This window comes from Falco biarmicus, chromosome 8, assembly GCF_023638135.1.
Source record: "Falco biarmicus isolate bFalBia1 chromosome 8, bFalBia1.pri, whole genome shotgun sequence".
Taxonomy (NCBI): Eukaryota; Metazoa; Chordata; class Aves; order Falconiformes; family Falconidae; genus Falco; species Falco biarmicus.
This window is the reverse complement of record NC_079295.1, coordinates 2,874,196-2,892,300: the sequence shown is the minus strand read 5'-3', so window position 1 is coordinate 2,892,300 and position 18,105 is coordinate 2,874,196. Positions and strand designations below refer to the sequence as shown.

Genomic DNA, 18,105 nt, shown 5'->3' with positions numbered 1-18,105 from the left:
AGGAAAGTAAGCTCAGAGGAAGAAATAGGATAGGAATAAAGAGAACCATTTAAGGAACAAAGTGCAATTTCAGGAGGAAAAATTCAAAATTTTGTACTATACTGTAAATTTAATATACAAGTTTAGAAATAAAACTCCAATGCAAAGTTTCTGGCATAATCACTACATTTGCTATTGAAAATGTAATACATTTGAAAGTTACTATTTTGCTTAATGTCAAACCCTAAAGCACTGTATAATAGCTGAGGTTTTTCTTGCGGTGATTATATGTCCAATTCTGACACACAGTCACCATTTCTGTAATGTGGTCTTGCAGAATAAAAGCATTTTTCCCTGCACTCAATTTTAAATACACAAGTTTAAACACTTGGGCAATGGCTTCTAAAGTAAAGCACCTGCACATAAGTAATGACAGACAAGGATATCCTCCGTTAGTCAAATGTTACAAATAACTTAAATTTTGCAATTCAGCAAGCTAATTCATCAAGGTTGTGTGGTCAAGCTTATTTGTTGATTTTTCCCCAAGAATGTAGGAACTGGAGCATAATGTTGCATATTATAGACAGAAATACTAGATAAATATTTTCAATTCTTTAATTTAGCTTACACACAACTGAAAGAAATAATCCTGGTTTTCTTTCTTCGTTTCAGATTCTGGTGAAACAACAAATAGAATACAATCCAAATTACACAGAAATTGCAGTTTATAACTCAAAATCGTATTCTAAATGTTTTCTCCATTTTTTCACTATTATTAAAACTCTGTATCTGAAAGCAGAGCTTTGAAGGGAAAAACTGAATCTAGGTAACAATTAGTACTTAAGATTTTATTCACATTAGCAAATGATCTACATAAAGATCGCATTGGGCTTTGGTTGTAAAGCGGAGATGTGTATATGCATGCCTATGAATGACTGTGTAAAACTTCCAGCAAATGTTAGAATACCACACAGCCAAACCTTTCCATTAACATTCCAACAGTTTTCCCAAGTAGTTATTATAGTGTATGGTTTATTTCTCAAACACAAAAAGCAATCTATGTATAAACCAATAAACCTATACTATAAAAGCCATCTCTGTGCATTTCTCATTTATTACATTGCTCTCTAGTATTTCCCGTAATGTTCTCTGTCTTTTTCAATATGAAAAGTGATAAAAATGCAACTGAGATATGTGTCTCCCAGGCACAATTTTGTAAAACGTAATACTGGTTTACTGAGGTGGCAGTTAACTTTAGGATCTGTACGCAGGACAAATTTGTTACATGCACTGATAATAACAGAAGCTCAGGGAACAAAAACAACTCACAACCCTGGCTTTCCAACATCCAGTTATACCCGTGTTCTGCTATCAGGCTCCTCCCAGTTACCCTCTCCAATTACAGAGCAAGCACAGTCCCATTCCATACTGTGAAATAAGGATCTATTGATTTTACACTAAATAGCTGAACTCCTGACTCCTTTAAAGTAGTAGAGCTTTGCCACAGACTTCAGTGTGTCTGAATTTAACTTTCTTCTATGCTCATTTAACTTTCTCTAATACTAAATGGATTTTCACTGCCCCACGATTAAGCAAGTGAATCAGTCCACCAATTGGCAGGAATGTATTTTCCATATGCATTAAAGAAATTAGAATTTATCTGTCAATTTAGGCTCATCTATCTGTTGCTTAATACCTAGGTTTATTTTAACTCAGTAAGTCTTCACACTACCTCAAAAAATGCAAGAAAAACACAGACGCCTTTCACAAAATCTGCAGAGATTAAAGATGTTATATATTTCTTTGTAAATCATGACAATACAAGAAGTATTTAGAGGTTTCAGAGTGCTTGACGACTTTTGCTCCAAGTGTCTCATACAGCATATCACTTCCCCTCCCTACCCATGTACACTGCATGCGGAAAAAGCAGCACCGCGCCTTCCTGCTTCTCCGCAAATGTCACTCAGCACACCTGCATGCACCAGGTGTAACTATCATAACCCGTCCTGCAGCCCGCAGCCCGAGCACAACGCCTTTTACAAAACAGCACTGGACTTCGCCATCATCGCTCCTCACTTAGAACTTCTCAGCTGTTCATTTTCAGTTCTCACATTTAAAAAAGAAATGTAATGAGATCTCAGTAATGAGATCCAGGCAGCTTAGCCCCCAATTAAAGTATGAAGAACCTCACTTGGTGGTAGAGCCTCATCCACTCTCTGGTACCGACTAACATCCTGACGTACCGAAGGCAGCGACCTCAAGGGCTGATGGCCATTGGCTTGAGAACCTGGAAGCAAAACGCCCACAAATTATTTTTTCAGTCGATGTGGGGAAGCCCTAGAGTTGCCTCGAAAGTGAACGAGACATGCTAAACCTTCTGAGGACTAGCGTTTTAGGATAGATCTAACAGTCTTCATTTTTTTTAGGCCAAACAAGTTAGGTCTACAGTTCTAGGCAAGTGATTTCTCTGGGATGTGCTGCAGTCTTTGTCTGGAAAATGTCACTTATTGGGATGTGGCACATCCACCTGTGACCAGCAGAAACCAGGGCACAGAAACAACAGTGTGTGCCTGAGCCATACCCCAGCAAGGGACAAGGACAAACCTCCACCTGGCCCCGGCAGACGCCTTGCTGTAAGAGTGGGAGGTGAAGGTCCACTAGCCTTCCTTGCTGTGGCCACACTGATCTGCAAAACATGGTGCAACCTGACAGCTAATAAAAAGAGAGTCCCAAATGTCTAGAAAATGCCGTAAAATAAAGTATTGACAGTATTTGAAATAAATATCCAAATCATTCTTTCCAAATCAAAGAGCTGATTACAAAAAGAAATGAGTAGATCTCAAAACTTTTGAAATGTTATGAAACAGACACATTTAGAAACCCACTTGATTAGATCCATTTCAATTCCTGAAGAAATTGAACAGTTAATCCATTAGGGACACATTTCTACTTTCAGTGACTTTAACGAGACACAAAATGCTAAACTGTTAAAACAATTTTACAAATGGTAAAAGTTTTAGTGTTAACTTGAGTAACACATTCCTCTCCTCCCACGGTTCCAGCTGTGTTAGGATGTGTCTATATAGATAAGGAATGGGGAAAGGGAAGATAAAACAACCCGAAGCATGACTAAAAAACAATTCTTTTTTTCCCCCCTTTCTTTTCATTACTTTTATGTTTTAATGCTAATACAGAAACATGCAAAAGAAAAGACCCAAATATAAATTCTAGATTGCATTTCATAGTTTGGGGATTTTTGTCCCCCTCTCATTACCATTTTGATTAGCAAGCAGGGTAATATTGTGGAGTTCTTTCCTCCTCTTCATCCTCCTTCTCACTACTCTCTCAAGAACTAAAATATATCCCATTTCAAAACAAACATGTCTCAGATATTTCAGGTTTTATTTTTTGTTAAACCAAAAACCCCAGGAGTCTCTTGAAGAAGGGAATAAACCTCAAAGGAACAAAACCCCAAAGTCTTGAAAGACAATGAAATTGAGAAATGAAGATCTTTATTTTCAGATGTTAAGTTTTTAAATAATTTTTACTGGTTGCAGAAAGGTCACTTCAGGAAGTGCCTCCTGCAGTTGTTACCTCCAGTAGCTCCTTCAACCTGTGCTGTAGCACCCTCACAAGCTGCTTGGGCTCCTTCAGGTTCTTCCTCCTGAGACTGGCTGTTGGCAGCTGCTGCCTGCAGGCTTCTTCTCCTTTGCCAGATTTCTTCTCCTTCCTCTCGGTCTTGTAATTCACCTGCCTCAGCCTCCTGTGCTTCCTCTGGAGGTAACTGTACCACAGGTAGAGAGCCAGAAGTACTTGCAGAGTCCTGTGCTTCAGCACCTGGTTCAGTTCTAGCTGCATCGGTGGCACAAGCTCCCTCTTCTTCCTCCTGAGAAGAAAAGGCTGGGGTCTCAGGAAACCTGGCGCTTTCAAAAGAACACCGCATTTCAACTGAGGAACGTCGCACAGTTGCGCTTTCATTGCAAGAGCTGTCCGCCCCTTCCAGGTCACTCTCCCCTTCTGGCCGGGTACTAGCCTCACTGACGCTTTCCGTGCGAGCAGGATCGCTCTGCTCAGTTTCTGATGACATCTGGGAAGGTTCAGACCCCTGATCAATGGATTCCGTCTCACTAACACCCCTTCTGCTCCCAGCAGAGGCACTGGCAGATCCTGCGTCCGCACTGCTAGGGGGCTGCTCTGCCTCCTGAGCAGCACAGGACTCGCTGCCAGCCTGCTCTGCTGCTGCTTCGCTTTGAGAACCCTGCAGGGTTTCACCTCCTGCTAACTGGGACGGTGGAAGCTCTGGGGGAGCCTCTTGCTGCTCATCAGTTGATGGCAAAGGAGCTTCAGAGGCTGAAACGCTTTCGCTCTCTGCAGGCCCTTGCATTACCTGATCTGATGAATAACTTAGACCATTCCTTTCGACGTTTCTTGTAGCACCATTAAGCATTACTAAACCACCATCATCTTCCAAGGAAGACGGAAAACCCAGGTCTTGATGTAGCTCATGCTCCTCTTCATCTGAGTCAATGTGAAGCATAGCACTAAGTCTTGTGTCAGTTGGGAAGCTGCTCCTCAGTTTTGGAGAGGCTCCGTGGGGACGCTCACCACAGGCAGACGTCCCCGGTCTGGGATGATTATTGTGTTCTATTGCATCCAGATAGTCATTTAGCGAGTCCTGGCGACCTCTGGTAGGCGATGATCTTGAAGCACCGGAGGTCAAGTCATCCTGATCTGTCTCCAGAGTTGTACTAGTCCTTAAAGGGTGTCGCAGGATTGCTTCTCCAGAAGAGTCCTCGAGGACTGGACCATTGGAACACACTGTGGATGTATCATGATGTCCTGTTGGCATGTCCTCATCATCGGAGGGGCTCCCCAAGTCTCCATTTACAGAGTTAACTCCCAGCAAAGTGCCAACTGCTTCTGGTGAAGCATCTGCAGAGGCACAAATACTGAATGTCAAGCACAATGTAGCAACACACAGTTCATTCTACTTTGTCTGCATCACAAAGGTTATATAAAAATACACATCTTGCAAGATGTTTGCTTATTTCAGACAACTACAGGAAGAAAATGCAACTAAAATAATAGAGGCATTTCCAGTGTTATAACAGCAATTACAGAGTTTTCTCTGTATGTCTATACTATTTTGCAGGACAAAGAAAATGTATGGGGTGTGAAGTATGACTTTAAAGGAATCTCATTTTGCTTTCAAAAGACAGAGCGCTGCCAAGGGCTGACAGTCCTCCCAAATTGTCAGTAAAACCAGCCTCAGAAGCAAGGAACCAGATCTCTACAGCATGTATCTCATATTAAAAAACAGGATGTACACAAAGCCAGTCACTGACACCAGTTGTCATTACACCCTTAGCAGCATGTAAACGAGCATTAAGAATTGCAAATTGTGTACAGATATCAAATTCCATACACAACGTTTATTTTGAGTTAATTTATAGGACTTTCCACTATAAAGAATGGGAATCTACTTCAGTAAAGTTCACGAGGTATTAGGTATGCTATGGTAATACATGCAGAAGGAAAATAACCCATCTCATTTGCAACAAGGGATGGTAGCTCCCCACACGGAAATTAAACAGGCATAGAGTTGACTAATCCAACTGTTAAGTGTCTGTATACGTCTGCACGAAACCCAACAGTGACGTCACGGAACTACAGTGCCTGGCAACAAACAGGACTGAAGACAGAAGCATTTTTTAAATGGTGACAGAGCAAAAATATTAATGAGATACAGGACTACATAGCTATAGAAAAGGCAAGAAGGTTGTATCAAGTTAAGGCAGCAATATCTCACTACCAAGGAGATTATACCAAGTCTAATGAAGGAGAATCTAAGACTAAAACCATGTTAATAGACACATATGATGTGACAAACACGCAACTGTACCATCCATGTTCTGCTAGTTGCCTTCAGAACAGGAAAAAAGGGAAATAAAAGAATTGCCTAATGGAAGCATGTATTCTCATAACTGTAAGATATATTCTCAGTTATAAGCAGGACAGAGTTCTCTGAAAGGGGGACAGCACAGTGATCTGCATGTACACTGGCAGGGGAGGAGAGCACAGGTGGAATATCAGTTGCAGCTGCTTATCTCAGCCAAAGGTGTTGCAGAGGGAAGATGTTACAGAGTGAAGAGAAACAATGGATTTGATTACCCAACCTATCCCATAAAGCGAGAATCATAAGCGGATTCATTTAAAATCTATCCAACAAAACAGGCAAACAATATGGCGAGTGTTGCTGTTTTGGAATTGCTGTCTCCAAACCAGTAGCTGGCATATCTAAGCTTCAAATCCCAATAGAAAAATCTGTCATAGAGGCACTGTACACACATGAGAAAGTGTATTATCACAGAAAGTCCTAGAAATAGAAATAAATAGATCTAGATCATCAACAAATTCTTACCTTCGTGAACAGAAGATGTGATTTCCACTTTGAATTGGAGATACCCACTTACATGATCAGCTGGGAGCCTTCTGCCAAGATTATAGCTGAGAACCTGGTCTCTGCAAAAAAAAAAAAAAAAAGATAGTGGGGTTATTTTAAAATTTTAACTGGTTTTATTTTTGCAGTATTTTGTATTAGAGGCCCTTATCAGATAAAACAACACGACAGGAGGTAATTTCTATTACAGTCTTAAAATCAGCCACATACTCTGACTTGTATGGGAAAGCACAAACATTGCAACAATGGTGTAAAATACCTTTAGTTAACAAATAAAACAGCCTAACAAACTACTTTTGATCATTTACAAATATGGACTGTGCTCCAGCAATTCTTATACATCTATATCTCTTCTTAAGTCGTAAGAATTCAAATTGGAAAGGATCCCTTTCCCCTAACCTTCTTCCCCCAACTCAACACATGGCTTATAATTAACAAAATCTTTCATTTTTTAAAACCTTCTGCCCCCTTGTGGTTTTGTAAAAACTGTATGTGGCTCTACAGAATTCCCAGATAGTTTCTTCACATTTTAGTTCTTGGTCAGTAAAGCACTTCTGCATTCCTATTTAGAAAAGCTATTAATGCTTGGATTTAACTTCAAATATGTTTTTAAGAGATACTGAACTGATTGGGACTCAGACTTGACTTAGGAATAGACCCTCGGCTATACAGTCTTACTGGGCACAGCCGGAATTCACAGTCCCAGCCCCGCTCAGCACAGCTGGGACAGCTAAAGGGAAAGGAGGGAACTACAGAAGAATATTACTGTTATTTATGCAAATAAATTTATGTTGCTATAAAGACCTCTTCTTTATGGGAGGCACTCCTACTGCAACACAAGTGACAGACAAATGCAAGGTCATGACTGAAATAAGCTGCAACAGTTTGCATTGACTTTTAGCAAAAAAAAAGGTCCTGAGTGGAAAAAAAAACAACAAAGCAGCCTCCCCACGTTGCTCGGCACATCACATTATTACAGTATTGTCTCCAGCACCTGTCACAGATTCATCGCTCTGTACCGCAACTCTAATTCTTCGGCTAGACTTGGGGCTATCCTCAGAAGATTGCTATTTGAGGTTTCTGCAGTTTTTACATCGATTTCCATTACTCTAGGCCATTTAAAGTTAGCAAAAGCCACGACACAAATAACGTCTCCTCTGTATTCAGTTGAATCAATACTAGATGATTCTCATGCTAATTTATCATACTTTCCATTAGATTTAAAGCCACCAGGCATTCCGTCACACAAACTTGTAAGCTATAATGACAGCTAAAAGTGGGGCAGAATTTTAGTTCAGTCTGTCTAGAAGTGGCTGTAAATGGACAAATAAATTACAGATGAAGAGGCAAAACTGGCTTAATGTCAGTCCTGACAAAGCCAAACTGAATACTTACCTGCATTCTTGCTGCATATTTATTATACAGCCCTTTCTTTCCTAGAACAATTTGATATGTTAAATATACAGAACTGAGGTCTGGAGAAGAGAACAGGAAATGTCTTCCAGGACACTGGTTTCAAAACTCATAGACAAGAACTGCTGAACACAGCAGATGGGTAATTTCCAGACCTCACACCGAAGGACTCCCAGGGCAGAAAAAACATTTTGGGGTTTAGCATGGAAATGAAGACCCTGAACTAGTCAGTCTTGAAACCAGTCTGTACCATGATACTATTTTTGAGTGTATAGCAGTGTGCAAATTTATTAGAAAAAGCTACTTGCTTGACATCACAATTTCTTGAAAATAAAGACGAAGCATTTCTTAGAAAAGTTGGATTGTATATATACACCTGACCTGCTCTTGGATACCACTACGAAACAAACAGACAGGCTTTTTTTTTCTCTTTTAAAATAAATTCTATATCAGAAGATTTATCAAAATTTTAAGCTACTCTTAAAATTTTATTCTTATTTTACTTATCAGTTAACCACTACTTTGGAAACTTGAAGCTGAAAATGGTTTTCAAATAGAATTTGATCTTCTCCATTTCTCAACTTGTTACTTTGATAGGAATACCTGTGAAAAATAAGGCTAGTCATTTATATCCTGCTCAAAAGCATGATGATACTGCCATGCCCTCAAACTTTCAGGGAAGAATACCTGCATTTTATTTCACCATCATTCCTCATGGACTTCATCCAGTGGCCTTTTAAAGTTAATGGAGACGCATTAACTTTAGCAGACTTTGAGTTAGGTTCTATAAAAAACCCACACTTGAATAATTCAGTTCCTCCTATTGTCTTTTAAGGAATTCTTATTTCTAATTTGTCATATACAGCATATCTATATAAAAAGATGTTAACAAAATAATATACTCTACAATTACTGCTCTGTCTAAAATGTAAAACTGTGGTTTTGCACACACTACTGCATCTCTCACAGACCTCCAGCCATTCACTTCACACCTGCAACCTGTCACAGTGCCTAATGACCAAGTCTCAGGCTCTTCTCAGTGCACACGGTTGTAGAAAGCCCTCGTTGGATCACCCACTTGGTTATGCTATTGTCCCCTCCAGTAACCATCATGAAGTATAAAAAAAAATCTTAAAAATTTCTAAGTGACCTTCATCTTTGTATCAGAACAGTTAGCTATCAAAAAAATGAATAGATTTTTTTTTTTTTTTATATAGCATAACAAGTGATTTTTGAGTCCCATTAGAGCAATACTATCAGCAAAAGGCAATTTTAATTGCATAGTACCACCAGCACTCTGAAAAATAAGGAGTCACAGCCTTGCAGTTCTGGCCAATTAGCAGAACATACATTAAATCTCTGACTACTAAACTGACAGTTACAAATACCTGAACTGTAAAAGAAATGAGACAATAAAATCTGCTTCCTCTAAAAGATTTGCACATGATCACATAGTATTGTGATAATGCCTTGCTTCATGACTAGCTAGCCAGAGGGTAACATCTTTTGCGTAAATAAATTAAGCTGAAAAAAACCCCATCATAGACACACATGTATGCAAAGTTACACGCATTCAGAGCAGGGCTGGAAACACTGACATCTTCCAGTCAGGCAATAAGGCTATTAAAATTCCTACTAAATTTTCTATACAGACGCTGCAGAAATTTGCTAGTCTGTGCCAGTAAGCCAGAAAGGCTGCTCCATCCTAATATCCTAGATGCTGAGTCTCCCTGATCAATGGAAGGTAACGTTTAGAATATATTAATTTACCCAATTGCATGTCTCTCCAGTAGTCTCTGAACAGGTATGGTTAACTTCCCAAGAAAGCGCTTGATGATCGGGCGACTCTTGGCAAATTTGTCTTTAACCTCAATTTCCAGGACATCTGTTAGAAGTGCAACAAAAGAATATTTCTGGAAGGAAAGAACAGAGTTGACACTACCATCAATACACCTTTATTCAGAAAATATGTACATAATTATTACTAGCATGCAGTGAACTCCAAAAGCAATGACTGATGACAGCAGTTTCCATATTGCAAAATAACGTCAGCATCATTTATTAAGTGTTGTATTTTTGCATACCTAACTAGCCTCTCAGGAATTCCACACCCTTTAACTTCTCCTTGAAAATAACTGTTCAGCAAGGAACTTCACTGGATAAAAGCACTTGCATGGTCTGTGTCAGAAAGCAGAAAACAGTATGTCCTAGTGCTTGCTTTGGACAGTAGAAAGCAAAAAGAGAAGGAATCCTTGCTGTACTCTATCAGGTTATAGAAGAGCAGCCAGGTCAATGCAGAAGGAAGAAAGTGTCCCGCTCTAAGCCATGCTTGGTGAACTTCCCTTCCAATACCATGCTTTGCGTTCATTTTTTTTGTATGCATGACAGAAATGCAAGAGGGCAATGTGTATACAGTATTTTCAGGAGTACTGTAGCTAAAGGAGGAGAATTTTCTATAGATTCTTTCCCCAAAGTTCACAAATCATCTCAGCAAGATCCAACAGAACCTTCTTCTGCACTTGGGGCCTTTAAAAAACATGGTTCTACTTCGTAAGAAATGTCTCGATGTCTGGTAAGATCATTCTTCCACCTTTCCCTGTGAGGGAACACTATCACAGCTACTCCCTCAGCCTGGCATCTTTTTTCATGCAGTTTATGAACACTTGGAGATCTGTGCTGCTCTGGCAAGTCTGCCTGAAGATGGCCAAAAGATTCAGAAGTGGTACAGGGCAAATACACAAGCAGGCATGGTGTTAGACACACACATACAAACAGTGTGATAATGAATTCCCGTAGGAAAGCAAGCTTAAGAACCAAAGATTTTTATTTTTCCTCTAGATTTTAAGATATTTCAAATAACCAAACAGCAAAGTATGGTATCACCTACTCAGAAAAGCTGAGGTCATTCTAGTTACTCTTTCACCATCTGCCATATTTAAGCCCTCTGAGCAAATTGCAACCTGAGTACAATGCCTAATACACATCTGGCCAGATAGCTAAAGACGTATTGAATGAGGAACAAAACAAGGAACAACAGTTCAGCTGCAGACATCAGCTAAATATATTCAAAGACAGCAAGTAAACTGGGTTAGAAATAAAACCCACTTCCCTCATGCTGGGCAACTCTCAGAGCTGCGTTCCTGTAATAAACAGAATTTAAAAATCTGTCACACTCAGTTTGCTAAAAAATTGCACATTATTTTGCAGAAAGGAGCAGATGTAAAACAAGACCAATTCTGCACCACTAGGGCAGCATATGTAATGGTATCATAGCCTGCTGTAGTCAGAGCACTGCTACAGGAAGGTCAGCAGCCAAAGCAAGCTGACACAACGCACGTACCAGTGAACATTATCACTTTTCTAAGAGGCTTCAAAATGGGGGAGAACTGGAGGAAAGCAAAGGGGAAGAATAAGAGTAGATTTTCTTCCTATCTACTGGATAGATGGATGCACAGACAGAAAGATGAAGAATCAATAAAGAGATTAGAACTCTGATCTTTTGAAGATTTTAAGACTTCCACGCACCTACAGCCTTTCCCACAACCAGGCACCGTGGAGCAGTGCTAAGGCTGGCCCTGCTCTGTTCTGGTTTACTGCTTGTTTCCTTTGATTATGATTTGTGGGAATATTTTCCCAAGCCCACTCAATTCTCCAGTCTTCCTAAAGAACACGTTAACGTTCATCAAACACAGTACAAGCATCTGCTCATTAGAAAACAGGCACAGATCAAGAACGCTGCCTGACGGTCCTGAAAGGGCTGTGGATTTGTGTATTTTCACCTTGCTGCCCACAGAAACATTTACCTTCAAAGGCACAGCCTGGCTTTTCTGTGCTCTTGAGTTCCCTCTCTGAGACCTGCACAGCTTATCCAGTACAAACACACCTGGAAAACTGCCTTCTGCCAAATTGCCTTTCCCCCCACCTTGCCGAGGGGTGCTAGAAAGCCCTCCCCAGGCCCTCTCCTTCCTACAGCAGCGCACAGAGGCTACACCGAAGGACATCCCTTCTGCCTGACAAAGTGACAGCTCGCCACCTGCTATGCGCAATGAGAATATCATTTCCCAATTCACGGTTATTGCAATCACCAAGCACAATTATTCACTTATTGTACCTTTTCTTAAAGGGTCTTCTCACAACATATAATCCATTTTAATTAATTAATTTTTGTAATTTCAAGAAATCTACAGGGCTGTTGAGCGAGTTCAACTCTTGTTAGCAGAGAAGGAAATGAAAACCTCACCGTGGTGCAGCTTAAATACACAGATGACAGCTGTTTCTATCCAACAACAGGGTTCCTAGAATTATTACAAATTTTGTGTCACTTTAAATAACTAGCTATATAATAAGCTCACAGCCTTCAGAGAGTAAGGACTAATGCATAAAGAGAAAATACAGGCCTGGTACACTGCATCTGCTGGCAGACAGCTCTCAAAAGGGATACATTACCTCTCTGTGCCAAACAGGATTAGTTGTGTTACTGATGATGGTCGACCTTCTCTCCTGGCCATGATGAGCAAATGTAGGAAATGTACTTTTCTTGCCTGGCTGAATGGACATCTTTAGATAAGGATCAGGGTTGAAGAACATGCCTTTTTTAAGTCCAGCTGCTCTAATATCTATGAAGCAAAACAAGAGGGAAGGAGAAAGGAACTGAGCAAATTAAAGCTAGTTCACAAAGCAGTAAATTATTACCCAGGAAATCAATTTACCATAAACAACTAAATAAAGCAACTTAAAACTACTCATATGTTAACTGGATCCGGCGTACAGAAGATAGTTAAAGCAGGAAGTCAAGTGTTTTCCCAAGAGACTAGAGGGAAGAAAGGTATCAACATCCTCATTTACATTTTAGCCCCTAGTTATTTGTAAAACACGAAGCATGAACTTGTAGCTCACCTATAAATGTTTTTCTTAGTATCTAAGGTATTTCCACTCTTAAAAAGAAAAACCAAAAGCCACAGAAAAGAACCCTATCACATAGTGCTTGCTCTGTTTCTGGGCAAGGGGCTAAGATAAAAGACTGTATGGGAGGTAATGTAGCAAACTCACACTTTGCCGAAGTTGAGACTTTGATAAACATAATTTCAAATACTCATTATCAAGGTTGCTGTGGACTATGATGCACACTTTGCCCCACCACAGAAGAAGGTAAGCTATTTTGCATCAAAGGAGGCAAAGTTTTCTGAAAATGCTTTCTTCCTAGGGAAAGCTCAGTTTTACAGCCCTTGCAACTTGCAACAATAAATAGTCATTTCCTCAGGTGCATATTCTCACGCCTAACGACTTCAACAGTAGCTCAAGCTTCAACAAGAACAAAAAGAAAGAGGTATTTTTGTATACAACATTAATATCATAAACTTAAATTTCTCTTTTTAGGTTTGCTGAAGCACAAGATCGTTGTGTTTCTTCACTAGGTACTCCAACATGCTGCATGCAGTCCTCATGACTAATGCAACTGGCACATACGTACTTAGATGAGCAGTTTATACATGCAGGCAAAACTCACTGCACTAAAATGAAATGCCACACCTGTGATTTCAGTAAAGCAACCAAAAAAAAAAAAAAAAATCCTACTCAATTTTCAAAATCAAGCCACACAGCAGAAATACCATGAAATAAAGAGTAATTGCCCTTAAAAGCGACAACTGTGCACACGCAACTGAGCAACCAAAAAATGTCCTGGGAAATATGTTGCAAACCTATCAATCAACATGCCTTCCAAAATTAATTTAGGGGACTCCTCAGGTGTGAGCCACAAACTTACACTAAAGACAACCGCTTTTTCAGAATTCAGGGAGTTTTTTTCATACTACTCTATGTGAGTCTACACAACCTATCAGCCAGATCCCAGGTAACTGCTGAAAGATTATTTCAAAAAGTGGGGTTTTTTTTCTGCTCCAGCCCTACAATCTCTAAATCTGTCAGCTCTTCAAGATTCAGAAGCAATTTTTTTTCTGTCTTTGCTCAAGCTGAATATGCTTTAGTCTCACACAAGACTTCCTGTGGAATAAAGTGCTAATCAAAACAAGTGAAGCTGGTAGACTGTTATCGCTGCAGCTATTTTCCTGCAGTAACAGCTTAGCTCTGTTACAAGTAAAGATATTTTTTTTCCCCCTCCTAAACCACCATTCACAGCTATTGCATTTTACTGCTTCAGAGTGGTGGAAGCAGCTTGCATTTTATTTAGAGGTGAATTTTTCCACTCTTCAACTCAGGAACTGTCCCTTGTGAAAACTGGAAATTTCTCCAAATTTTTCACGCTAGGATCCATCATATCTGTTCCTTTCACTCCTGGAGATTCATGATTCTGGTTTGTTTTCAACAAAAGTTCTAAAGAAATAACATCTTTCAAGCCACTAGAGTGTGCTCCTACAGAGGCTAATGAAGAAAAGCGTTCCATCTTTGATGTTATTTAAAACTGCAATTTATTTTTTGTTTAACAGTAATTTCTAAAACACCATGTGGTGGGTTTTTTTTACCTGACAGGGTAAAGCTGACCAACTTTCTAGACTGCTGGGCTCCAGAAGCACCTTCATCCGTGCCTTCCACTCCCATCTGAAGAGGAGGAAAAAAAAAATAAAAAATAGAAATATACCAAAGTTTTTGATTGCTTTGGACATGCTTGAGGTTGATAATGCAATTGTAAGGCAGCATGCATGATCAGCTACTGCCTGTGACCACAGACACGCAGAGCTATGGCATTTGTTTCTAGGAAAGTATCTACTATTTATGCCACACTGTACTAATACACCAGGACTTGGAATCTTCCAAACAGAAGATGTGTAGGCTAATTCACGTGCAGACACTATTCATGGGAGAAAAAGAGACTGTATTTTCTTACAGATTTCCCTTTTGTAAAATATAATCAACACTATGAGCTGGTAATGCATACCAAAGCACTGAGCTGGCCAGTGACAGGCATATGCGACTTTTCTGACTTTCCACAAAGAGATAACTTACTGTGCAACAAAAAAAAAAAAAGCAAAGGGATCAAAGAGAGACTAACAAAAACCTCCAGATCTACAAACAAAATCTCCTTCTAAATAGAAAAGTGCATCGAACATCTAAACATGAGTATCGTCTAAAAGCTTACGCTTCACAGATTTTCAGGTTTGGTTTCTACTGAAATCCCTCATCAGGTAAAGCACTACTTCAAAATAAAAAGTTCAAGTATTATTGTCTTATTAATGTCTACTTCTTTCAATTAGCAGAAGAATTTGTCTTTCAAGACAGACACATGCACCCAGGTGAATAACCTATCATGACTGGAGCTATCTTTAAAATCAAATGGTTCTCCAGGTAGGCACTGCACTCACTCCCATCCAGAAGAGGTGACACAGCCTGATGGGCAAGCTTCAGCCAAACACCGCGCCGGGGATCAGTATTGGCCACCTGATCTATTGAACAATTAAAAAACCCAGGCTGAGTAAAACTCCCACACCTGTGTGCATAGACTAAGTATGTAAAGCAGTCTTGAGCAGCCTGAAGTTACCCGACTGATCAATGACTCTGGAGCTGTGGTAGCCGCAAGGAACTCACTTGCATCAACCGAAACCGTAATGATTCCCTTCTATATCGCTTTAAGCTATTTAATACCATTAGCTTTCAAAAGCTTCCCACAACAAACAGCAATCACGCTGATGTCTCATCGGAATTGGCAAACACAGGGAATTTCTCCTGTGGCACTCACAACTGGAACACTGCATACGTAACAAGGAGCCAAGCGGTGAAGGCAGAGCAGTGACGCTGCGGCCTGACATCCCCCCGGCCCGCCGCAGCCCTGTGAGGGAGCACCCTGTGCCAGCGAGCACCGCGGCCCGCCAGTCAGCCCGGTCCCCCCACTGCTGGCTCCTCCACGCACCCCCATCCTCAGGGCCAGACACTTCTCACCAACGCACTCGAAGCGACCCATTTCCCACCCAGCACCACGCTGCTACGCCAGCCACTTTAAAGGGATACGTAAGCGGTGACAGCTGATAGTAAAATTCTGAGGGCACCAAAAGCAATGGGTTAATTCCATTGGGATCCGCATCTCTTCATCTACAGACGGATTCCCTGGAAGCAGCAAGGGGCGCGTCCCCCTGGGACGGTGATGCTGCCCAGGCGAGGCCAGAGGAATGCCATATATCCCAGTTTACTCTTTTGGGCTTATTCTAACATGCATTGTTTTCTTGTTGAAAGCAAAGAGGCCTTCCTCATTCTACACCTGTTTTCCTGCTGCATCACCGACTCCATTTGAATAACCTTGTTTGCATTGCTAGTCATTGCTTCATTTTACAGAAAACAGGATTTGTCCACAAGTCAGTTATAATCAAATTAATTGTAACAGTGCTCCCTAGTACTTTGGTTTCACTATATAACCTTTCCCTGTCCCACTGTGGTCTGAACAGCAATTTCATTTCTTTCTGCACCAAGTACAAAACTTCACCCCAGCATATACGCACTGTTTGTTGCCCTGCAAAGGCTACCTCATCTGGTGTAACGCAGCGTTTCTAATGCCAGATCAGGGCCCGTATTCCCACTAGTTCAAATGAACACAACAGAACGTTAGTTGCTTATCCAAAACAAAGGTGCACTGAAATACCTGGTGTGCTACGCCGGCAGCGTGAGGAAAACCAGAAACCTGTCTCCCACCAAACCACATAAACCAAAACCGCAGAACGATCCAAGCAAGCAGGTAATTTGCTGCAGCTTAAAACAAGGGAGTGGGGCATCCCATGACTCTTACCACCTCCACCAACAGCTGTTCGGTAACTACAGACACAACCAGTGCCAAGAGAACAAGGTATTCTCTACTGCACAGTACTTAACTCCGAAACCATGAAGATGGTGTGAGGTATTAACATTTAACAACAGCTGTAGTTCCATATAACTAACCCAAAATTATATTTTTAGCAAGACTCATCCAAGCTGTCACATGACATTCTCACCAGGGAAACTGAGAGCTCACTATTACTGGAAGTCCATACTGTTAGCACAGAAATGTTTCTATGAAATTACACCTTCTAGCAGGTGTATAAATTCTGCACAATGCCAGGGCCCTGCCTTACCTTCCAAAGGAAAGAAATTTAAATAGCGACAACCTGTTAACCCCTCCAGATTAACCAGTAACTCTGAAATTCAGGTAGCTGCCAAGTGAACAGATGCATGTTCAGGGACAGAAGTTCAGATTTCCTTCTGTGCAACAAATCTCAAAAATATTGGTGGCTTGTATGACAAGGTCAAGAAAACACAGAAGTTCAAATGATTTCTCCATCCAACATAATCATGCTCCTTCTCAGCGACACAGTGCAGCTCATAGCCCATTTTAAGGGTTATTTTGCGATGCATTATTTCCTTTGTTCAAAATCAGGTTACCTTCCTGTCTTTAGTTTATAAATTGGTATTAAAGACAGTGGCTGTCAAGTTCATTAACTGTAACACATTTTCTTCTGTAAAATATCAAGAGTCCACATGCCTGCTGCAAAACCCTATTCTTCATAGTCACATCTTGGAGATCTGGCAACAATTAAATGATGCTATCACCTAGGTCTGAAATTCTAAGAGAAAGAAAAACATCTGGTACAATGAGATACAAAGTCTAGCATAGCACATACCGTATTGTATAGCCATAGCATGCACTTGTATATAATGCACAATGCAGAAGTACAGGATCAGAATAAAGGCTATTTAGTCTGAATAACTTCTGCTCTTGTTCAGTGCTGCAGTTGTCAGGACACCATCCCGACAGATGTGATCTTAAATATTTGGCAGCTAGTATCACTGAAGCAAATGCACTGTGAGCCTTCACGTCAGCTGAAGAGCTAGCCTATTAGATAAATTATTTCCACCAACAGCACCTGGATGCAAGTTTGGAAGGTTCTTCTTCCACTACATGTTTAAACTGAAAAAAAAATAAACCCATACAACTTTTAGTGTTTCAACAGAAAAAGTCCCATAACAAAAGGATTGCAACACAGTAATTCTCCGTGGTCACAGACTTACTAAATTCCAATGGTATATAAACATAAAAAATAAAGTAATTTTTGTAAGAACAGAGTTTTGTCCAGTTTCATTTTTATAGTAACAATTGCTATCTCCACAACAGTTTCATTTCTAATATTAACAAATTAGAAGAAACAGAGACTTCTGATAAAGATTCAGTTTGAGTTATATAACCAATGTGAAAAATTTCTATTTTGGTGTTAAATTGCAGTGAACTGTAAGCCTCAAAATTGAACGCAAGCAAAATCAAATTCTCAGCACAAAAGATT

At 40.2% G+C, this 18,105-nt stretch overlaps 1 protein-coding gene across 1 annotated transcript in view; it reads right to left on the bottom strand.

The window, feature by feature from the left end:
• HECW2 (HECT, C2 and WW domain containing E3 ubiquitin protein ligase 2) overlaps positions 1-18,105 on the bottom strand; it is a 176,348-nt gene that overhangs the window by 60,188 nt on the left and 98,055 nt on the right. Inside the window, exons 5-10 of the mRNA XM_056350145.1 lie at positions 14,332-14,407; positions 12,299-12,468; positions 9,623-9,765; positions 6,401-6,501; positions 3,574-4,911; positions 2,171-2,266 (exon numbers count right to left, since the gene is read on the bottom strand). Coding sequence (XP_056206120.1) covers positions 2,171-2,266; positions 3,574-4,911; positions 6,401-6,501; positions 9,623-9,765; positions 12,299-12,468; positions 14,332-14,407 — 1,924 coding nt within the window. The remainder of the gene's footprint in view (positions 1-2,170; positions 2,267-3,573; positions 4,912-6,400; positions 6,502-9,622; positions 9,766-12,298; positions 12,469-14,331; positions 14,408-18,105) is intronic.